This window comes from Clinocottus analis, unplaced genomic scaffold (assembly GCF_023055335.1).
Source record: "Clinocottus analis isolate CAN_PGR_092001 unplaced genomic scaffold, fCliAna1.0.p SCAF_6, whole genome shotgun sequence".
NCBI lineage: Eukaryota > Metazoa > Chordata > Actinopteri > Perciformes > Cottidae > Clinocottus > Clinocottus analis.
The window spans coordinates 12181166-12205725 of record NW_027176218.1 but is presented as its reverse complement, the minus strand read 5'-3'; the positions used below and the strand labels follow the sequence as shown (position 1 = coordinate 12205725).

Sequence of the window (24560 nt, the reverse complement as noted above, 5' to 3'; positions counted from 1 at the left end):
AAATCAACTTTATTAACCTTAATGTCTGTGTTTAAACAGAGGTAATCTTCAAGTTGAATTAACTTGCACTTTCAAGACAGCAAGAGATGTTATAGTTCCAAGTTTAACTGACTTGAAATATTTGACAGTGTAATCATTAAAATGTACATCGTCCACTCTGCCCCACATGTTTCATGCTTCGCAAAAGTCCAGGTCTAAACATATCTAACTTCATCATGGAGGTAACGGTGCAAGAGCCCATTGAAATAGATTGAGATAATAATTAGAGATAATAGTTGGATAAATACAATTATTTTGCTCTGCATCTTTGACTGATGCAGAGTATAGAGATTAATCTCTAAAACTTGAATCGACTTTTAATAATGACACTTAATTATATGTCGTAGGAACCCTTGGCCAAAGCCGTCAGTCAGGAGACTGACAGAGAAAAGTGACGTTTCTTTCATTCAGTGCCCCGGACAGAGCCACCGTGACATAAGCTCCCTGCTCAACAAACAGACCTGTTTGTGGTCCTGACATAACAGTTAGGCCATCTTGTCAAATCATTTAACGACGAATAGTTTTATTGTTTGGGCTTTTTTTCTATCAATACATAACTCTTAAACAAATAAGGAAAAAATACTCGTGACACTGGACCCGATGTGTTTCAAATGTTATATTCAGCCTGATTAATACACAAGCGTCCCTTGTGTTTACATTGGGCCCGCTCACAGAAATCAAATACCCTCCCAGTCTGGTTGGAGACATATTGATTGCAGCCTTTCACAAAATGTACTTTGGCAAAAAAAAAGTAGTTTGACATGTCATGTTGAGGGCAAGTAGACCTAAACCAGGGTCAGCATAACCTTTCTGTGACCCTTACTTTCTGAGTGCATGTCAAACAACTATTTATCTTTTCTCACAACTGAACAGCTAAAAAAAATTCATGAATAAAATAAATACAATTAAAAATGACCCTCATGATGCTATTTTTCATTTAATTTGGTACATTATCTTCACAATGATTTGTGCCAGTACATGAATGGTTTTGTGTTTAAATAATATTTCTACAAACTGCTGGTTCATTCTTGGCACGGTGGCATTTTATGTATCAAAAGAATGAAAAATCTAAACACAGCTAAGAGTGGTATCGCTTACGGTCAACAGCTGCAATCATTTCATTGGCAGAGGTTTACTCTCATCAGGTCTGATAGCGAATCACCAACAGACGGGGCGGGGATGCAGCGTGATTAAACACGCTCACTCGAATATAAAAGCAGGTCCACATTTCCATCTTTCCTACAGCACCTAGTGAACTGTGCAAGGCACTTGTTGTTCTGAAGCCATGGTGATGAAGTGTACTGCTGTGTGCCTTTTGGCTCTGGCCTTCTTTGGCAGCGTTTGTGATGCTCAATATCCAGGTTACAAACCCAACAAACCATACCAGAAGCCATCGGCACCACCAAAGCAGGCGCCTTATGAGCCCCAACAGTCGAAGCAGACGTTTGAGAAACCGCTCACCTGGGTATACCCTGCAGATCCCGTAGCTGCAGTCACACCTGACGTGGCTTTCGAGCTGAGATACCCTGTTGCTGCTGCCACTGTTGCTGTCGAGTGCAGAGAGAGGATTGCTCATGTGGAAGTCAAGAAGGACATGTTTGGAATTGGCCAGTTAATCAATACCGCTGACCTTACTCTGGGAACCTGCGGCGCTGTCGCAGAGGACTCTGCTGCTCAAGTGTTGATCTTTGAGTCGGAACTGCAAGATTGTGCAAGCACATTAGCGGTAAGCACAGTGAGGTTGCCAGTCACTGAAAAATAGACTGTGAGGAATATTAATTACAACTATGGTACAATATGTTCATGTATAATGCTGTCTGTTTGTTCTAATATTTATTTAGATGACAGAAGAGTCCATCGTCTACACCTTCACTCTGAACTATCTTCCACGACCTCTGGGCCCTTCTCCGGTGGTGAGGACCAGCCAAGCTGCTGTGATTGTGGAATGCCACTACCCAAGGTATGTAAACTATGAGTTAGAGGTGTGGTAATAAACAGACAAAAAATAAATAACTAACATAGAGTCACATAAAAGAATTAAACTGATATTCTAAGAAAACATATTTCATCCTTTAGGAAGCACAATGTGAGCAGCCTTGCTCTTGATCCCCTGTGGGTCCCTTTCTCTGCGGTTAAGATGGCAGAGGAATTCCTGTACTTCACCCTGAAACTCATGACTGGTGAGTAAGAGAACAATTGATCTCTTTCCATTTTGTGGAACTGTGTATTTTAAATATATATGACAACATTGCTCAAAATGTAATTATATCATTGCACAGACGACTGGCAATATGAGAGGCCAAGCTACCAATATTTCCTGGGAGACATCATCAATATTGAGGCTGTTGTCAAGCAGTTCTTCCACGTGCCCCTCCGTATATATGTGGACAGCTGCGTAGCTACTCTAGCCCCTGACATGTCCTCCACTCCCAGATATGGCTTCATTGATAACCATGGGTAAGGCTCTTTAACGGTTCAATTGAAGTTGTTCTGTACAGTGAGAACTGACTATCAGCAATGCATTTATTTCCCATCTCTAATGTTAATGTCTTTGCCTGCAGGTGTTTGCTTGATGCTAGACTCACAGGCTCCAGCTCTCGGTTCATGATGCGCTCTGCTGACAACAAACTTCAGTTCCAGCTGGAGGCCTTCAAGTTCCAGGGTGAAAACAGTGGACTGGTGAGCATTTCATATTTTCTGTTGTACATCAAATTCACCAAGAATGCATCTAATAATAATAATATAAACCCTTTATTATTCCAACAGCTCTACATCACCTGCCACTTGAAAGCAACATCTGCTTCTGCTGCAATCGATGTTGAACATAGAGCTTGTTCTTGGAACAACGGGTAAGTCTGCGTGTGTGCATGATAAAGTGTGCTTGGAGGATTGATATGATATTTACTGTTTGCATCTCCCCTTCTTAGGTGGCATGAGGCCAGCAAAATTGATTCAGTCTGTGGCTCCTGTGAATCCGCCAATTTGGGACCACTACCTGCCTCTCCCAAGGGTCACCATGAGCCATGGGTGGCCAAGAACCCTCAGACCAATAGGAAGATTCGTGATGTGTCCCAAAGTGAAGGTATGTTAATAGCAATTAATTGTATAAAGCATTTGAAATTGAAGTCAACATATTTTTACACCATTGTTGATGTTATGATACCATAAGTGAGACAATCACAGTCGTGCATAATGTGACAAATGTCTTTTGTCCTTCTTTCTAGTTTTCGAATGGGAAGGTGATGTAACCCTGGGTCCCATCCCCATTGGAGAGAGGGCTACTTAACTTAATTCCCTGTCATGGCTAAGGCCATTAAAATAAACAGTCTCATTCGTTCATAACTGTCTGTATGTTATTCACTTGTGTCTTCTTAATAGTTCAGTTTAAACAAGGAAAGGTACCAAAGGTATTACATTACATGTAATTACAATTTGATATATCAAAAGCATAATGAAGTAAGAACACAAAGAAGTGTAACTTACTTTACATTGTCCTCTGTTTAATGCTAGAAATTACATATGTACCACATCTGCCCAGTTATCAGACAGTAAATCCTTCCATTTGATATAAACACAAAATGCATGTGGGTATAGGCTTGTGGTATTCATGAGAACCATCACAGAAAAGGCAAACATTTTGATAATGTTTTCCTTAAATTAGACGCTGCCCCATAAATGAAGAAATGAAGTCAAATGAACGATGATTTTAAATTAGTAAACTTTAAAAGGTTAACAGCCAATTAAATACATAAGAAAAACATTTAGTAAAAGCAAAAATCGAAGGCGAAAACAACTTTACCCGCCATTCCATCACTGTTTGTTGATTCGGCTTTTCAGTGAATATTTACCTCCCCCAAGTGGCAAAGATGGCAATATGCAGTACTTTTCAGTACCACAGGCAGTGAACAGCTCCACACCACAACACGCACACTATGTACACAGTACAACACACTACAACATGCACAATATGTACACAGTACAACACAGTACAACATGTACAATATGTATCCAGTACAACCCGGTACAACCCAGTACAACACAATACAACCCAGTACAGCCCAGTACAACACAGTACAACACAGTGCAACCCAATACAACACAGTACAACACAGTGCAACCCAATACAACACAGTACAACATGACTGAGGTGTGCTTTCCTGATTGACTGTTCACTGTGATCCAGTCATAAAGAACAGGAAAATAAAACTAAAACCATAAGCCTCTGATTGCCTTTAATCAATGCCAACCTTTATGCAAAATACGCTAATGAGTTTTTCTCTGAAAGAGTTTATATTCTGTATGGTTTATTGTGATGAACGGCAAGTTGAATGCCCAAAAAGAGTGATAATTAAATGCCGGAAATTAAGACGTGCGTTTAGACTTCCCATAATGGAAATCCGTTAGATTATATATACTATCATTTGTATGATTTGTATTTTTTTTTTACAAATTCCTTATTCCAAAGTACAAACTAAAACACCCAATCATTTCATATGCAACACTCAATTTGTGTTTTTTTTATACCTTACCTTGAGGGATTTTCGTTTAGCATTTTATTTTCTGGCACATTGTGTGTAATCTTCAGCATCTCGAGAATTGACGAGTTCTTTTTCATTCAAAATCGTGTAGCTCTACTGTCTCTCTATCTATCCATCCACTGAAGCTATATGTTTTCATCCTGTATGCCTTTGCGCTTTTCTTGTTGGATAATCTTCCCTCCTGCTTGCACCCATTTCTCTGTTTCTGTCTCTTTTGCTGTGTTTATGGACACAAAAGTGGGATGTGGTCCAAAAAACAAAAGCAGGCCCTCTAGTCCATTCTAAAACACCGGCTTGAATACAAATGCATGTTTGTTTGTTTTCCGGGGAAGCACGGGATCCCCGTTCCTCACTTTGGAAAACAAGTTTTCAACACACGTTTTGGCTGCTTATTGCACTGTCGGTATAGTAATCGTTTTAACACTTAATTTTGATTTTTTTTTTTTTTTTTTTTTTTTTTTTTGCGCCACTGTTTTGCTGATTGTCCAGCCTGTCGGCTGCCTGCATCCACTCAGGACAGCCTGCTCACACGGTAACGGCACTGACGTTGTATCGTCTCCACATCCCCTCCTCCTCTGCCTCTGCCTGTCTCTGCACTGCTGGCGCGTATCCGTTGTGTGTCTCGGGCAGTATTACAGCAGCAGACATTTGACGAGGAAAAAAGACGACTCCGGTCATACTCTGCACGCTTATGCTTTGCGTGGACGTTTCGGGTGGGGGGGGACACAGGATTGTAATTTCCGCAGTGTTGTGCACAATCCCCGAAGATCCCTTCTGCATCCACACCCTCCCCTCCCCTGCTTGTGTGGAGGGTTTACTGCAGATTTGATGGTGCTGAGCAGGCTCGTCTGATTGAAGGCTTGCGGCCAGGGGGGCATCTGTGAGGCCGCGGAGAGAGACATCTCTGTCCACGGCTGCGTCTGTCCTCTGCCCGGTGCTTGTGAATGGACTGCACTCCCTCCGTGCTTTTCTGCGGTTGCTCCAAATCATTTGTGGAAGAAGATGGCGGACAGGGCTGAGATGTTTTCGCTATCCACTTTCCATTCCCTCTCTCCTCCTGGTTGCAGGTAAGAGCTTACATGTAGAGCGACAGCGGGGGGCTGATGGGGAACGATGCACGCGGTTGACGAGTGGAGGAAATGACAGCAGGATGATGAACATGTCTGTCTTTGTTTTGTTGACTGCAACAAAACGCAGATATTGAATCTGCGTCTTGTCTAATAGATCATTTTTGCCAACCTGACAGGCCTGCTCCGACGTCCCTCATGCGCGTCAGTGGGTGCTGATTATGGTCAGTTATTTGTGTTTTACAGCTGAAACGTTCCTTGGAGACAGGCAGCTTTCATTATTGTTATGTGTAAAGAAAATAGATGACTAATGATAGAGCTTAAGCTGTGGCGTCAGGCAGCTGCCTTGCGCATTCTCTGTGTGAGGCCCACGCCCTGTTGAGTCCAACCGGACAAGGGCATGTTGCTGAACAATGCTTTATGGAAGTCCTACTGATATTGTTTGAAACGGCTCTAACGTAACCTCTGCGCCACACAGTATGACAAATCTGCATAAACACAATTGTGAATGGTAATCTACTGCTGTTACCAGAAATCAATAACTTGTGCAGGTTTAGTGCTGCTAGTATTTTTATTCAAGGTTGCTTATTTGTTGCTGCAATATAGTAAGATATGCCTTGCTTTGAGGTGTATACACATGTTGTAGAAACATGATATATATCCTTGTATTTCAAATTAATTTCCATATGCAATAATGACCTGCTTACAGTGCTGCTGATGCAAGGCCTCTCTGTTACCGATGGAAGAGCAAATCCCACAGGCTATATTGCCACATTTCATTGTCCCTGTGTCTGCCTTTCACATGTCCAATGTCCTTATAGAATGCAATCACATTAGCAAGACAACCCCAGTGGATTTTATACCCACAACATGCATTAATAGGGGGATTTGGTTACACACTGTCGTCTCATAGTCTTCATCTCATGGACACATCATATCAGATCAATAGACCAGATATTTTGCAAGACTACCAATGACCTTAGTTCAAAGCATAGGGTCAAGCTTTATCCATCAATATTTTTAAAATACACATTGGCAAACAGTGCTAGCTCATCTTTATATATCTTTCATTTGTCAAAGGAATAATAGGATATTTTCTTTATTTAGTCGTTTGACCCGCATATATTCTGTCACTGACTCCAACGTCTTGCTTGCATAAATTTAATGAGTTCAGTACTAATTAATCATTTCCTATTAAATTCAATTACTTTTGTGTTTACACAACACATTATTTGTGTTTATTTTGGGTCAACTATGAATCATCGATTTCAGACTATGAAATACCAATAATGTACTTCTATGAAACATTAGTGTTTGGAGTCTGAGATGCCTATTCGAGAATCTTTTTTTTTTCGTTGAAAGTGAATTGTTCATTTATTTTTTTGAGTGTTGTGTGTGTGTGTGTGTGTGTTTTCCTTGCAGTATGGTTGTGTCTTTTGACTCTTTGTTTTTCATGTCTGACTGATTAATGGATGAAACCACCATGATGGTGGTGTGATGGTGTGGTATAGTAATCTGCCTTACATAACCCTAACACTGTTACCAATGGGAAACATAATCCGTAAGGGAGCCTGCCTTTCTCTCTTGAGCTTCAGAAATGTATGAAGGATTATAAATTCTCCTGCACCGAGGGATCCCTCTCTCCACCTATAAATACAAACCTCAAATGGTTGATGTAACATTTAATTTCTGTTGGGAAGAGAAAATGTGGGTAAATCCTCTTCAACACAAACAGAGAACATTCTCTAAATTTGTCTCCTATATTTTCTCTTACTTTCTATTCAGAAAAAAAGTAAGAGAAGAAAACTCCAGCTGCAACAAACATTATTAACCATCCAGACCTGGTCTTACATGTGTGCTAAATGATGAATCCCTCTTAATCATACATTGGATGCTTGTGGTTGTTTATTAACAAAGGTAACACCCCCTAGAACACTAAAGGGGAGGTAGGGTGCCATGTGCAAATACTCTGGCACATGTCCAAGTATTAAACAGATGCAAATGCAGTATGTAAGTCATTCAGAAGTTGAACACTGTGAGTGTTTGGGATCCATTTCGGATCTGGTTGGTTAAATATGTTTACCTTCAACAAATCACTGACCAGCTCTATACCTCTTGTATTTTCAATTGACAAAACATTCACATAGTGACGAAGCCAAATAGTATAAAGTATTTAACCTACATAGCAAAGTCTGAACCCGGTTCTGTTAGTCATATGTTTTTTTAGATAAAGTTATTTCTTCACCTTTTATTTAACTTAATTTGTTCATACAATACAACATATTTAAACAATACTTTAGAAAATCCTGGCAACAATTACCTGGTTACGGCCTCTCAAATGTGGGTATTTTCTGGTTTTCCAGAATTTTAACTGTATTTAGATTTTCAATTGTTGATCAGAGAATTGAGACATGTAAAGCCATTGTTTTGGGATTCTAGAAAACAATACAATCAACTTTCAAAACCAACTATCAAAACCCTTCGTGCTGTTCAGCTTATTATAACTTTTAATGTTGTTTACCTTTCGATAGCTTTTTTCCTTTGATAAGCTGTAGGATATGGAGATAAATATAAATAAAAAAAATGGAAGTCAGACAATTGAGACATTTGAAGTCATTGTTTTGGCTAATAATTATAAGAGTCACTTCTTTCTGAGTTACTGATGAATAAAGAAAATAATTGTCAGATTACTGATGTCAATGGAAAAAAACACCTTTTTCAGTCCTTGATTCAACAATGAATCTTCAAGGTTTTGGATTGGATTTTAAAATATATTGATAACATATTTAAAGTTCTGATATAATTACGTCAAACCTCAGTTGTATTCTTTCATAGTACACCGATATTTTAAAACTAGACTACTAAAACATTTCCGGAAAGCATCCTTCTGATTTCTCTGCATCTCCCTGCAAAACTCACATTTTTAACAGTTGAAGTTCTACTTTTGCTTTGTGACTCTTGGAGGGTTGCTCCTGCTGTATTTCCATCTCTTTCTTTGTATTTTGTATTTAATATCTCTCTCTCTCTCTCTCTCTCTCTCTCTCTCTCTCTCTCTCTCTCTCTCTCTCTCTCTCTCTCTCTCTCTCTATCTCTCTCTCTCTCTCTCTCTCTCTCTCTCTCTCTCTCTCTCTCTCTCTCTCTCCTGCCTTCACACACTGTGTACAACCAACCAACAATTGCCATGTTTTTGCATGCATGTCAAATCATGTTTATGCATCATTCCATGAGGGTTGTTTTCCATCTGACTCCAGTGAGTGTTTCCCATCTCTCAGCAGAATTTACTTTACATCAGATGGCTTCATAAATTCAAATATGACCAAATCAACTTCAAATCATCAACTCTGAGCAAACAGCTGTGTCATCTCCACTTTTGGTTCAAAGATGCCGTCATCTTTAGGTTTGGATCTTTGGATTAAATGTATGACTCATGTGTATGTGTTTGCCTGTGGGTGTGTCTCACTGAAGACTGGCTAAAAAGCCTGGGAAATTGATCTTGTTAATGAGTCAGTAGCAACCACATCAGATGTTCTTGGCTTTTGAAGATGATAATGTTACCGGTAAGCAGGCACTGATGGTTGAAAGGGAGCTTAACTACAGTGTCATTTTAGTTTCTATTCATATATTCTTAGTTTTACTTATTGAATTTTTTGGACGATATACATTTATTTTATGAATTCATACAACTCTATAGACAAAACTCAGACAGTGTGCTGGTTTGACAATTTCCAGTCTGGACGTGACGTATCAGAGATGGCTGAGAATAACTGTTTGTACAAATGTGGGCTGGATAGATGGTTTGAGCCTGAGAACGAAGGAGCATACCTGCAGATACACAGAGGTGGAAGCAACCTTAGCAGTGCCAGTAAATGCTGGGTGTGCCATTGCAGCAACATGACCTGCACCAGTGAATGGTAATTTTGTGCTGACTTGTTTTCTTGTAGTAGGACTCTCATTTTGCTCAGCATATCACCACTATTAAGAAGAGGTAGAGACTGATGTGATGCAGGCTTTTTTTCTGCACTAGTATGGTGAGTGGTATGAGTGGTAAGCCTCAGCTTCACATCCTAATTATTGGGAATGATCACAAGCAGTGGCAGAGTGAATGCAGGGGATGTCACAGTGTGCTGTCAGATAAGCAGCGAGCTGTACGCAACATAGTATGACAGGAACTGCACACACACTTGGATGCTGTCTAAACATCACACAGAAACATGCACTTGAAATGTTGACACTGCAGTAGACACAAACCATTCCAGAGAAAAGAACTGGTTTGAAAGTGCATGCATATGAAGTGTCATTGTATGTTTTTGTGCGGATTGGGACATTCTGTGTTTTCCCTCTTCAACGAGAGAAGGGAGGCCTTTTCTGTGTCTGCAGCTTTTAACTGACACAAATTCTTAGGTTTTGCAGTTTAGAAGAAATGGGGCAACACACTGTTGTGACGTGCATTGACGATCTACAGAAGAACTCCAACACTAAGCAGATGAGCACACAAACAAAATGGAGTCTGTAAGTACAGCAGAATAGAGAGCGACGGACACATGACAGACAGTATTGAACATCCAGTTCATCCAAATGTTCTCAATTACTCTTTGTAATGTGTAGCCACACATTTGTGATTTGAGATTTTTTTTATCCAGGTAGTAGTTACAGTTTCCTTCACAACATTGAAAGATGTATTTGAAATATATCAACATATTTTACTTGAAACTGGTTACCTGTTTTTCTGTAAATTCACACACTTAACTAAGACATACAACAGTTTATGCTCTTCTTTTTAAAGTTAAAATAACAGTTGACACTATGCTGGAAGACTTCATCAAATGTATTTGGTTACCATAATAAAATCTCCTGTGACCAACCTGTGTGTCACAACCTAATCATTGGGAATGACTGTTCTACAGCTTGTGCTATGTGGCAGGTGGCTTTGTGTCATGAAGCAAATAAAGATTCATATTTGTTCTGTGCACTTAAACCTTTTGTATTCAACATTTTCTTTGCTACATAATTCTTTTCTTCCTCCCTTCTTGTGCGGCTGAACTATTCCTCTGTTTCTACACAACTCTCCAAGAATTCATCCAGAAACAGAACATGGGACTTTGCTCCACTTGTGTGCTGGTGACAGCTGCATTGGACATAGCTACAGATGTTGCGTAATCTGCACCCACATACACATCTACACGTACAAACACAGCTTCCCTGAAGGCTTGTATGAGCCAGGAGCTCATTAGTGATGTTGTTTTTCCAAGTTTGGTTAAGACATACATTTTCAAGACATACATGAAGTTAGTTTTGGTGGCTCGTCTGCTTGTGATTGCATCCATGTGGAATGGTCTGAAAGCTTTAGTCCCAAACTTACAGACTCTTCAGAGATGTGGGTGACTGTAACCCACTGGTAAGCAGGGTAGTCCTTCAATCAGAGGATCAGCACTCGATCCCCAGCTAGCCCATGTCGATGTGTCCTTCAGCAAGACACTTAACCTTAAATTGCTCCCCGTACCTGCGCCTACGTTGTATAAATGGTTGATGATACTGATGTGGCAACTTGCATGGTCGCTCTTCTCATCAGTGTGTGAATGGGGAAATGATGTCATGTATTGTTAAAGCGCTTTGAGTGGTGGGAGGACTAGAAAAGTGCTATACAAGCACCATTTACTAAACCTACGAACTGCCTCTAAAGTTTACACCATGTTTATGGTGTCATAAATGTGAATAAATAATAAGACATCGTTGTCTCACGAAGTCTGGCACAATTAACACTGGAATGGCACTAGTGTCATTAGGTAACTCAAGTCTATTTATTTAACGCTATATTTTACGAAGATCTTTCTCTCTTTTTCATTTCAAATAATATTTATCATGGTTTAATCACAGTTTATGTGGTGCAAAAACAAGCACTCAAAAGTTCACAGCTCAGAGTTTTAGTAAGCGCTGCACAATTAATACAATTTGTATTGAATTGCAATATGGCCTCCAGCAATTTTCGAACTGTCAAAATACCATTTAAATATAATATTGTTGTCCTGCTCACAGATCATAGTCTACAAACATAAGAAAACATAATTATACCGTATGGTGCAGATCCTCAAAAAATCACACCATAATGAAAACAATGCTGTACAAATTATTATTCCCCTTTTATGTTGCAAATATCAGTCAGAATAATAACATAATAAGCATCATAATTTTAGCTCTATGTCATAATGAGTCCTAGGATTGTAAGACATTTAAAAAGGCCACTAGTTATGGGAATTAATTAGACCAAAACGGACACAAGCTCAAGGTTTATAATAAAAAGGCGGGAAACCCCTTTGATGTACCTCAGCACAGGAGATGTCCTGTGACAATACTGAGTGCTCATTTAGAAAGAATAAATATTAAAACACTTGCATTCAAACTTTTATTCTGCTTGAAAAGAAATCTGTTTTAAATGTACAAATCAAACTAAATATGTACACCAATTTGAGGATGTACAATAAAAGACATGTAGATCGATACTGCATAACTATATATCCCAGAACAGATGTTTGAGATGAACCAAAGCCTCAGGTTCTTGGCAGTGTTTAAGGGGACACAGACTTAATCATTATTATCTGATCAGGATAACAATCAGGTTAGGTTACACTGAGGACACTTAGACCGCTGCAGCGAAGCCGAGACGGTTGTTGGTGCGGTCATAGATGGAGTAGTACTCTCTGAGGAACACATCTCCAAAGATCCACAGGGGCCGCCCATCACGAGAGGGGAGGTAGGTGGGCGCGATGCCCACTGAGCAGTACTGGTACCCATTCTGGTAGTGCTGGAGGTGGAGACGGTTAATTGGAATTGTTTATAACATTGCATGCACACCAACAAATACAAAAATATGGCATGCACATAAAGGCACACACACACACACAAAAATGTATGTCTATGTTATGCATGCATGTAGTAACTTACCTGATTGATGTAAGCAGAAGGAGGCAGAGGAAAAGACACGCCACTTATAACAAAGCTGAGAGTTGGCAGGTTGTTGATCTGGCTGCAGTCCACCATGTACTGGAGATCAAAACAAGAGACACTGTTTGAGAGCGACAGAAACTCAGACAAAAACAAAGTTACCCAATTTGTACATTATTTTAAAACATTCCTGCTTCGTCTTTCTCCTTTAAAGGTTTGTTTTGTGACCTTGACCTCCACTGTTTAAGATGATTTTTAAAAGGGTCAGCATGGGGACAGAACTGTATCTTTATGAGGATAATAATAATTATGATGGCTTCAGTGTGAGCATGTGTGTCTGTCTGTCCATTTGTCTTACCAGTCCATACTGGTTCTGTTGAGCTCCAATGGACTGCATGATGTTACCCAGAAGCTGGCTTGGGGCCGTCAGTGTTGAGGTTCCAGTGTCCACAATGGACTGGCAGCCCTGAGAGCACCAGCCGGTTTCTTGACCATTGATCTCGAATCTGCAATGCACAAAAGAGTTTTATTTTTTTTTCTTGCAGTCTGAATAAAACAAAACAATAACCACTAAACAAGGCAGCAATACTCAGTAGTTATCAGAAGATCATTAAACATTTCATGTTGATGAAATGTTAAAAAGCACTGACCCATCAACGCCAATCTGCCAGTAGGTCTCAGAGGTCACGGGGGTCCAGGAGATCTGGCCCTGGTACATGCTGTTGTCCACTCCTCCGAAAGTGAGCACACTGCCCTGCTGTCCATCTCTACACCAGACCACAAAATACAACTTATCAGCTCTCCGGGTGGATATACAGTAAAATCTCTGGCCTTGTCTCCATACTTTATATTTTACAGTACTGAATAAGAAGTCTTGTGGCAGTTGTACCTGGATAGATAGAAAGCGAATATGTTGGCGTTCAGCAGGTTTTGATTAATCATGTTGTCCATGACAGGGGTCTCTCCTCCAGCTGATATGCTTGGGTAGGACAGGCCGAGGATGCCGTCAAACTTTGCAGCCAAAAAGGCCTGATTAGGCTCGTTTGTGCTCAGACCGATCTCCTGGTTATAGATCACAATGCCGCCAACCTGTAGGTCGAAAACCCAACAATAGGATGAGTAAAATGCCAATTCACAGCGCTACAAGCAGAAGCCGAGCAGTATTAGGTATGGTTTAACTGTGAGACGTCACTAATTGAGGTTATATTGAAAATATATATATGTATAAATCTGCTTTCCGGCAGTTCTCTGTCTCGGTTCCTAAAACTAGTCCAGTCTACTGTCATTAGATGTACTTGGTTTGTTTGGTGGGTTTGACTCACATTGACAGTGTCATATCCAAAGACTCCGTAGAGGCTTCCAGCTCCGTAGGGCAGGTAGAAGGACTGTCCCTTGCGTGAGAAGGTAGAGGACTGCTTAGGGTTGAACTTTGTGTGTGCGTCTGTGAATCGCATAGATTGGGATTATATCTGGAGCCATTTTCACAAACATGTCCTCATGTCTTGCAGAGACATTCTAATAATTCACTGGGTTGTAGAAATCCTGAGCTGAATTTGATCTTAACTTACTTCACCAACAGTTGCTGGCACTTCCCAAAGTCTGAAAATGCATGGTGGCATGCCTGTAATTACACTAGAACTCTAAATCCTATGTATGTACAGTATGTAATCTCCTGGAAATAGGATGACCAGTTCTGCTCGCTTGGCCTATATCAGCTTTAAGTCCTTAGGAGGAGTTCTTCACATGCAAATATGTTCTGAAGAGTGTGACAAATTAGGGATTTTGTTGGAAAATGTCTGTTTGTTCGTACTCACTGCAGGCCTGAGTGTTGCAGTAGGCAGAGTCCACCCACAGGTTGGCAGACCCGGTGTCAAACAGCACTTGGAAAGACTGGGGAGGTGTTCCAATACTGATGGCGCCATAGTAGGTGGTCTAAGGAAGACATTGGTTTAAGGTAAAAGAAGAGAGTCTAGTATAGTATGTAAAACGACCGTAAACCTAGGATTTCTTACATCGGCATAGTTATTGATGTACATGTTAGCAGAGCCAGCAAACACATCAGTCTGGTACTTGAGAGCTGGATCCTGGTAAGGCAGCTCGATCCCTTTTTCTCTCAGAGCCTCACGCATTGACTTGTGCTTCTGCAGAGGGATCCTGAAGAAGGAGAAGGTAAAAAGACAATGAATGTGACTTATGATAACTTACATTTTCAGTCACTTAGCAGTGGATCTTTAAAAGTATGATTTAGCTCTGTGATATAAAAATACATATTTGTATCACATAACAGGCACACAATTAAACATTTCTTACTTGACGATGCCCTCTGCGAGCACCACACAAACCAAAACAGCAACAAGACACTTCATGATTCCTCTTGTACACACAACCCTCCTGGATAGATGCACCTACGCTTGGATCTGAACAGGCTTTATATACACATGTTTATCAGCCAGAGTGTTATCAAAACCTCCGTCATATCAGTTCATGCAGGGTGACCCTTAAAGCCTTTCTCTTATAAGCGACATACTTGACTAGCACCTAGCATCTCACAATAATGAAATATACACCACCCCCTGTGATAGTGACACTCCACAAACACAGTCAAAGACCTGTGTATCACAGATATTACAGAAACAGGACATAATAAGATGGTATTCATTTGGGTATATCTGATGGAATAATGAAATGGCCGCATTAAATAACTCATCTGAGTATTTTTTTTATTTGTGTCTTTATTTCTTATTTATTTCTTGTTCTAATAGCAACATAGACTAGCTCTAGGGACGTAGAAATTCACCTTGCTAGTGGGGAAAGAGCCCGAGCTAGTGCAGGAGGTGGAGCAATACCAGCTAAATGTAGCTGGGAGACTTCAACACTTACAAGGGCAATGACAGAGAAACCTGGCGGCGGGTAATTGTGAGAAACAGCTTGTCCGATCTGAACCTGTGTGGTGGTTTGTTGTTATACTTCTGTACTAGCCAACGTTTGTCCATAACAAACACCATGTTCAAGCATTAGGTGGCTCATAAGTGTATCTGGTACCAGAACACCTTAAATTCAATGATCAACTTTGTAATCGTATCATCTGGTCTGCGGCCGTATGTCTTGGACACTTAGGTGAAGAGAGGAGCAAAGCTGTCAACTGATCACTACTTGTTGGTGAGTTCGATCACATGGCGGGTAAGTCGGTTAGAAAGACCTGACAAGCCCAAACGTGTAGTGAGGGGAAACTGGGACATCTGGTAAAGGATCCTGTCCGGGAGGTCTTCAACTCCCACCTCCGGAAGAACTTCTGACACATCCAGGGAAGTTGGGGCAATGTAATCCGAGTGGACCATGTTCAAAGCCTCTATTGCGGCTGCGAGAAGCATTGGTCGGAAGGTCAGCGATGCCTGTTGTGGCAGCAACTCGAGAACCCGGTGGTGGACACCAGGGTGAGGGAAGCTGTCAAGCTGAAGAAGGAGGCCTTTCGGGCCTGGTTGGTCCAGGGATCTCCAGAAGCAGCTGACAGGTATTGGCAGGCCAGAAGGGTTGCAGCGTGGTCGCGGAAGCTAAAACTTGAGCATGGGAGAAGTTTGAGGGGCCATACAGAAGGACTTTTGGTTGGCTTCAAGGAGGTTCTGGCAAACCATTTGACGGCTCAGGAAGGTAAAGCAGGGTTTACCCCAGGCTGCTATCAGCAGGGACGGGGAACTGATGACTCAGTTTCGGGGGTCTAGGGCTCGCCTCTCTGCTGTTCATAGATGATGTGGTCCTGTTTGCCTCCTCACACCACGACCTCCAGCATTTACTGGGGCGTTTTTCAGCCAATTGGGAAGCGACGGGGAGGTGAGTTAACACCTCCAAATCTGAGACCATGGTACTCTGTCGGAAACCAGTTGATTGCTTCCTCCAGGTGGGAACAAAGTATCTTGAGGTCTTGTTTACGAGTGCAACTGCAGCAGTATAACAGGCGCTGCACCGGACCGTCTTGGTAAAGAGGAAGCTGAGCCGGAAGGCAATGCTCTCAATCTAGTGGTCGGTCTACGTTCCAACCCTCACTCATGGTCACAAACTTTGGGTTTCGACCAAAAGAACGAGGTCTTTAATACAAGCAGCCGAAGTGAGTTTCATCCGTAGGGTGGCTGGTTTCAGCCTTAGAGCTAGGGTAAGGAGCTCGGACATCAGGAGGGAACTTGAAGTTGAGCTGCTACTCCTTTGTGGCGAAAGGAGTCAGCTGAGGTGGTTCGGGCATTTAATTCAAATGCTTGCTGGACACTTCCCATTCGAGGTTTTTCAGGCACTTCCTACTGGTGGGAGACCCCTGGGAAAACCCATAACATGCTGGATGGATTATATCTCCCAGCTTTCCTGGGAATGCCTCGGGTTCCCCCAGAACGAGCTGGAAAATGTTGCGGGTGAAAAGGAAACCTGGGGTCGGCCTGCTGGACCTGCTGCCATCATGACCCGACCACAGATAAGCGGATGAAAATGGATGGGTGGATGGAATCCGATTTAAATCAAATAAATATAAATAAAGAAGTATGATGAATGTGTATAAATTGTTGTTTACAAATATGTATGCCGAGTACTGAACTATGACTTTAAGTTTGGCTTATGAATTCATTTTGGGCATTTTGTAATTGAAGCTTTCTATAGTTTCCTACATGCTGTTTGAAATCCTCAACTTGCATCCTTTGTACAATTTTTTCAATTTAGATAATACATATCAACAGCAAGGTCAAAGTTAATGGTTTGTGTCTAACTGTAATTTTCCATAAGGAAAATGGAGTTATATCAAGACTTTAGTATCAGTAGCAGCTTAACCACACCGTTTTATCAAAACCTTTCGTGCCATTCAGCTTATCATAACTTTTAATATTGTTTACCTTTTGATAGCGTTTTTCCTTTGATAAGCTGTAGGACATAAAAAAAATAAGTCAGACAATTGAGACCTTCAAAGCCATTGTTTTGGCTTATAATTATTCACTTCCTTCTGAGTAACTGATGAATAAAGAACATTATTATTAGATTACTGATATCAATAATGGAACTACACTATTTGCAGCTTTTGATTCAACAATCAACGATCTTCAAGGTTTTGGATTAGATTTTAATATAATTTGATGACATTACATTTCATTTAGCTGACGCTTTTATCCAAAGCGACTTACATGTTTGCTTCATGCACCGTAGAAACAACAACGGGGAGCAATTAGAGGTTAAGTGTTTTGCTCAACAACACAATGACATGGACTAGTGGATCGAACCACCGATCCTTTGATTAAACTAATTGTCTGATTTCTCTTCATCTGCCCGCAAAACTCACATATTTTGCTCTCAATGTTCTACTTTGCTCTGTGACTCTCAGAGGGTTGTGTGTGAGAAGGAAGAAGGGGGAGGTTGTGGGTATGGTTACCATGGGGTAAGACGCTTAATTCAAATACAGATTCATTTTTAGCTCAAGCTTTCCATTCCTCCCTCCCTCCTGCTGCATCTCTTTCTTTGTATTTTGTATGTCCTCTCTCTCTCTCTCTCTCTCTCTCTCTCTCTCTCTCTCTCTCTCTCTCTCTCTCTCTCTCTCTCTCTCCTGCCTTCACACACTGTGTACAACCAACCAACAATTGCCATGTTTTTGCATGCATGTCAAATCATCTTTATGCATCATTCCATGAGTGTTTCCCATCTCTCAGCAGAATTTACTTTACATCAGATGGCTTCATGAATTCAAATATGACCAAATCAACTTCAAATCATCAACTCTGAGCAAACAGCTGTGTCATCTCCACTTTTGGTTCAAAGATGCCGTCATCTTTAGGTTTGGATCTTTGGATTAAATGTATGACTCATGTGTATGTGTTTGCCTGTGGGTGTGTCTCACTGAAGACTGGCTAAAAAGCCTGGGAAATTGATCTTGTTAATGAGTCAGTAGCAACCACATCAGATGTCCTTGGCTTTTGAAGATGATAATGTTACCGGGAAGCAGGCACTGATGGTTGAAAGGCAGCTTAACTACAGTGTCATTTGTATTTTTACTCATTCTTACTTTGGTCTTATTTTATTTTTTGGACTATGGACATCATTATTATACACATAAAACTCTTTTGATAAAACCCAGACAGAATTAGACAAGCAAAGATGACAGTGTGCTGGTTTGACTATTTCCAGTCTGGACGTGACGTTTTAGAGATGGCTGAGAATAACTGTTTGTACAAATGTGGGCTGGATAGATTGTTTGAGCCTGAGAACGGCAGTGAGAAAATCAAACGAAGGAGCTGCAGCACTTTATAATAACTACACACTTTTACCTGATTAGTAAAGCACGAGTAAACATTTAATTCATCATTGATAAAGCATTGTTCCAACATGAACACTCATGAGTAACTCATTAGTATGCACATAATAAACATAGTATAATCCTTTTAAATAATAATTAGATTCCCCATTTCGAATTTAAATAATATAACTTGCAAACCAATTATTACAAACTTTTTAGATGATGCAATAATGGGTAACATTAATGGTTACTAGCTTTAGTAATGTGTTTTAATACTGCAGTTCATGATTAATTCAGGTATTTACTAGTCGTTAGTTAAACATTAGTTAAGTATTTTGTGTGACCCCATCCAAAGTGAGGACTATCTAGGCTTTACAAAACATTTATAAATGACATTAAAAGCAGTGTCTTAAAGCTAACAAAATGCTCAGTTATCTTTTTAACAGAAAAGGGAAATAGACACAACACAAAGTGACATTATGATGGTGGTGGGGGCGATGCCCGTCAGCTGCACGAGTGTTTCGTAGCACATACATATTATTGATCATGGATACTTAGCTAGCTAGCTGTGACTCGTTTGCTAGCTAGCCAGCTAGTAAGCTTGTCAACCCTTAAAGGTCCAGAGACAGGAGTGACAGGGAGGAGGACGGCATGAAATGTTCTTTTTTTGCTCTGAGACTGAGGCACTGGCTGTGAAGATGTTTTTGTTTTTGTTTTTTTTTGCCATTGCAGCAACATAACCGGCACCAGTAAATGGTAATTTTGTGCTGACTTGTTTTCTTGTGGTATGATTCTCATTTTGCTCAGCATATCATCAATATTCAGTAGCGGGCCGTCAGGGCCTTCTGAGTCATATCTGACGGCCTAAACGGAATCACAAAGTTATAACAGTTTTACAATAAAATGAATATATATATATATATATATATATATATATATATATATATATATATAAATATATATATATATAAATATAAATATATATATATATATATATATATATATTATTTTTATAATTAAAAGTTATATATTTTTTATAATGTAATTATTTTTCACAAATACTCATGTATTACATGAGTAATACTTGTATTACAATTATTTGTCCCTATTAGTTTATCTCTCGTTGCACAGTTGCCTTCATCTGTTCCTCTGCTCGTTCAGGCCTCTCGTATGGCTTCTTGGGACTTGTTTAAAAGCATCCAATCACATTTCACCTGTCTTCCTTTATGTAAGATTAGCTTGGTTAAAACACATGGAAGAGCCTTTGTGAAACCCTACACGTGTGATTGGTTCCAGGGCCCGCGTGACCATTAACATGCGCTGTGATTGGTCAATGGGACACATTGACTTCTGTCTACCAAAAAACTAGCTGGCTGAACTCAGCAGGAAGGAAGGAGTAGTTGTTGAAACATATTAAGAGGAGCAATTCAATTTGTATAGTTTTGCTTGGTGTATTTTTTTTATACTCTATGACTGAAAGAGTAGACTTGGTGGTGGATTTACTGACAACGCCTTTCTCACGGAGGATGTTTCAGGAAAGGCTAGAAACTTCTAGCTTCAACCTAGAACCAAAAAACTAACTTGCTGGTGGATTATGACTTGCTTGTGTACTGATGACGCCTTCCACACAGAGGATTACGGAAATGTGTGGAATGAAATGCTGGCTGTGTAACTTATTTTTTACATGTTGTATTTATTCGTACACAGCGGTGCCGCCGCCACTGCCGCTAGTCAGACCTGGGCGCAGTATTGCCCTCCAAGGTGCAGCAGCTGTGTGTGTGTGTGTGCAGGTTTTTATTGTTGTTGGATAGTTTTGTTATTACTAAATAAAATAAATAAACAAAATAAACCTCTTTGTGACCCTACACTCGTGTAGGAGTCTAATAAAGTATTACATATCATTTGTTGTATATTAGTACTACAGAGCTACCAACTCTCACGGTTTCGCCATGTGACACACGCTGGCATGTTTTCACACGCTCACACACCACACAACCAACTTCTCATGGCAAAAAAAAATTCTGATTTTGGGCCGAGGCTTGTGGACAGAACTGTATCTTTATGAGGATTAATAATGGTGGCTTCAGTGTGAGCATGTGTGTCTGTCTGTCCATTTGTCTTACCAGTCCTTACTGGTTCTGTTGAGCTCCAATGGCCTGCATGATGTAACCCAGAAGCTGGCTTTGGGCCGTCGTCGTTGATGGGCACTGAGCCATCAACGCTAATCTGCCAGTAGGTCTCAGAGGTCACGGGGGTCCAGGAGATCTGGCCCTGGTATATGTTGTTGTCCACTCCTCCGAAAGTGAGCACACTGCCCTCCTGTCCTTCTCTACACCAGCCACAAAACAAAAATTCAGCTCTCCGAGTGGATATACAGTAAAATCTCTGGCCTTGTCTCCATACCGTATATTTTACAGCACTGAATAAGAAGCCTTGTGGAAGTTGTACCTGGATAGATAGAAGGCGAATATGTTGGCGTTTAGCAGGTTTTGATTAATCATCTTGTCTATGACAGGGGTCTCTCCTCCAGCTGATATGCTTGGGGAGGACAAGCCGAGGATGCCGTCAAACCAAAAAGGCCTGATTAGGCTCGTTTGTGCTCAGACCAATCTACTGGTTATGGATCACAATGCCGCCATCCCGTAGATCGAAAACCCAACAATAGGACGAGTAAAATGCCAATATATAGACTGTTGGAATACATGGTTAAGCCTCAACCTATATGACTGTAGACAGCGTCTATAAAATATTCATATTTTCTTGTCTTTTCTGTAATTCCACACTTAATACACACATACAAAGCTCCTGCACTTTTTTTGATTTCTTTGTATGGAAACAGTGTTAGGTATGGTTTAACTGCGAGATGTACTTGGTTTGTTTGGTGGGTTTGACTCACATTGACAGTGTCATATCCAAAGACTCCGTAGAGGCTTCCAGCTCCGTAGGGCAGGTAGAAGGACTGTCCCTTGCGTGAGAAGGTAGAGGACTGCTGAGGGTTGAACTTTCTGTGTGCGTCTGTGAATCGCATAGATTGGGATTATATCTGGAGCCATTTTCACAAACATGTCCTTATGCCTTGCAAAGACATTCTAATAATTCACTGGGTTGTAGAAATCCTGAGCTGAATTTGATCTTAACTTACTTCACCAACAGTTGCTGGCACTTCCCAAAGTCTGAAAATGCACGGTGGCATGCCTGTAATTACACTAGAACTCTAAATCCTATGTATGTACAGTATGTAATCTCCTGGAAATAGGATGACCAGTTCTGCTCGCTTGGCCTATATCAGCTTTAAGTCCTTAGGAGGAGTTCTTCACATGCAAATATGTTCTGAAGAGTGTGACAAATTAGGGATTTTGTGAAATGCCTGTTCGTTCGTACTCACTGCAGGTCTGAGTGTTGCAGTAGGCAGAGTCCACCCACAGGTTGGCAGACCCGGTGTCAAACAACACTTGGAAAGACTGGGGAGGTGTTCCAATACTGATGGCGCCATAGTAGGTGGTCTAAGGAAGACATTGGTTTAAGGTAAAAGAAGAGAGTCTAGTATAGTATGTAAAACGACCGTAAACCTAGGATTTCTTACATCGGCATAGTTATTGATGTACATGTTAGCAGAGCCAGCAAACACATCAGTCTGGTACTTGAGAGCTGGATCCTGGTAAGGCAGCTCGATCCCTTTTTCTCTCAGAGCCTCACGCATTGACTTGTGCTTCTGCAGAGGGATCCTGAAGAAGGAGAAGGTAAAAAGACAATGAATGTGACTTACGATAACTTACATTTTCAGTCACTTAATAGTGGATCTTTAAAAGTACGATTTAGCTCTGTGATATAAAAAATATATTTGTATCACATAACAGGCACAAAATTTAGACAGAGACGTAGCCAATTAGATAATACATAACAGCAAGGTCAAAGTTAATAGTTTGTGTCCAACTTTAATTTTAAGGTAGGAAAGGGGCGTTATATCTCGGCTTCAGTATCAGTATCAGCTTAACCACACCGTTTTATCCAAACTTTTTGTGCCATTCATCTTATCATTACTTTTAATATTGTTTACATTTTGAAAGCTTTTTCCTTTGATAAGCTGGAGAACATCCAACTTAAAAAACATGTGCTTGTGTTTTCAATGAATTGTAATAATTGACCAAATGCTTATAATAGGCAATAGTTCATCTTTATTTCTGCCATAATTAGCTTTATATCTTTTGGCAGTAGCAATTTGTTGTACATTAAAGCACACCAGTCTGATTACAGTGACGTTTTTATGAGCCCTTCTGTTATACTTTTAGATGCATCAGCACGTCCTCATTTACTCCATGGCATCAATGACATTGTGTATACAGGAACCTATATGACTGTGTGATGTAAGCTTGCATCCATACATAATATGCACTGTCCTTTTCTTTGAAGTAAAGCTGCAATGCAGCATTTCCTTCAACACATAGTGAACTAACTGCTGTTGAACTGAGAGCCTGCTGAAACTAATGAGGCAAAGATGAGCAAGAGCCTAATGCCAAAGCTCATTGAAGAAACATGTACTCCTCCCTGCTGTAGTGTGCTGTTGCCGAAGTTCAAAAACTCTGGTGCAAGAGGCAATTGACAACAATTCGCTGACCAGTCTGTTAATACCGTTCACATCTTGTATTATCAAGTTCGGCCAACTTTATTTGAAATATTTGCATTTAATTGCGATACTTTATGTGTTGCTGTTGTCATTCTGCACCACTGACATGTGTCTTATCTTGTTAGTGCGGATTGTTATAAGGGAACTTGGGTGTGTGGCTGCCTCTGTCCAGTATATGTGACTGGGGCCCAGGTAGAAAGGGACAGTGCATGAGTTAGAGCAGGCCTCAGTGTGTGGGCATCATCCAACAAGACATTTTCTTTTAGAGTGTTCACCGATGAAACAGAAATATTGCCGGTATGCGTGTTCTTCTGCACAACATGTAGTCAATGAACTGTCTTAATGTGTTTCCAGGCCAGCACACGACATCAGCTTGGAGGAGTTTGATGATGAAGATCTCTCTGAAATTACAGATGACTGTGGGATTGGACTCAACTATGACTCTGATCCATATGAGAAGGTGGGCCCCTGCTTTGTTGTTATGTTTTTTCTTTTATTTAAATTTGACCGTTCCTCATATCTTTTTGTGAAAACGCGAATAGCCATGAGTACAGTGCATGTTGTTTTACTCTCTGCAAACTGGCTTTAGTCAGAATGTGTTACCCTTGTGCCTCACTACGGACTTTTTTTTGGGCTATTTCAATTTGTATTGTTTTTTTTCCAAATTTTAGAAGTTCAACTTCAGCTTCTATAAGTCTGTATTTAATTGTGTAGCAAAAATACAAACAATCTTTTTAAGGACATACATGTCCCCATTGAAACCTATTAAAACCACATCTCTTAATCCCACAGTCATCACAGTATAACAGAGTATGTTCTATTATTTCAGGCTTTTAATCAAGAGCTCTGGCTTCAAAATTTTATTTTTTACTATTTTCCACCATATTAAGCTATTTCTTATGTTTGGCCTGTGGGGCAAATACATGCTAGTTTCCTAGTTTCCAATATAGGGGCATTACTATTGGATTATGGAGCTCTGTAAAATAATATTTAATATATAACATGGTTATGTTTTTTTTGGCAGAGACATTTTTTTTAAAGTGAGGCACATGGGTTAAGATGACTGAAAGAAGGAACTACTTTGTATTATACTAGGA

At 40.4% G+C, this 24560-nt stretch overlaps 3 protein-coding genes and 1 pseudogene across 4 annotated transcripts in view; 2 read left to right on the top strand and 2 right to left on the bottom strand.

Annotated features, from left to right (window-relative positions):
* Window positions 1–1287: 1287 nt before the first annotated feature.
* Window positions 1288–3381, top strand: LOC137804622 (zona pellucida sperm-binding protein 3-like). Its single transcript, XM_068603961.1, has 8 exons — window positions 1288–1765; window positions 1881–1999; window positions 2116–2219; window positions 2319–2496; window positions 2601–2718; window positions 2806–2888; window positions 2967–3121; window positions 3264–3381. Exons 1-8 carry the CDS (start codon window positions 1325–1327, stop codon window positions 3323–3325), a joined length of 1260 nt encoding a protein of 419 aa, XP_068460062.1. The 5' UTR covers window positions 1288–1324; the 3' UTR covers window positions 3326–3381.
* Window positions 3382–5136: 1755 nt separating this feature from the next.
* mapk8ip2 (mitogen-activated protein kinase 8 interacting protein 2) overlaps window positions 5137–24560 on the top strand; it is a 35898-nt gene continuing 16474 nt past the window's right edge. Inside the window, exons 1-2 of one of the 2 annotated variants that reach the window (XM_068602651.1) lie at window positions 5137–5644; window positions 23818–23923. In XM_068602651.1, the coding sequence (XP_068458752.1) occupies window positions 5580–5644; window positions 23818–23923 (171 nt within the window). In that variant the 5' untranslated portion in view covers window positions 5137–5579. The remainder of the gene's footprint in view (window positions 5645–23817; window positions 23924–24560) is intronic. The other variant, XM_068602652.1, reaches the window with a different exon arrangement.
* LOC137803859 (gastricsin-like) lies at window positions 12279–14949 on the bottom strand. Its single transcript, XM_068602663.1, has 9 exons — window positions 14894–14949; window positions 14596–14737; window positions 14398–14515; window positions 13906–14024; window positions 13473–13672; window positions 13234–13350; window positions 12942–13089; window positions 12584–12682; window positions 12279–12422 (listed from the first exon to the last, which is right to left on the bottom strand). The coding sequence occupies exons 1-9, from the start codon at window positions 14947–14949 to the stop codon at window positions 12279–12281; spliced, it is 1143 nt and encodes a 380-aa protein (XP_068458764.1).
* Window positions 20969–23157, bottom strand: LOC137803685 (gastricsin-like; annotated as a pseudogene).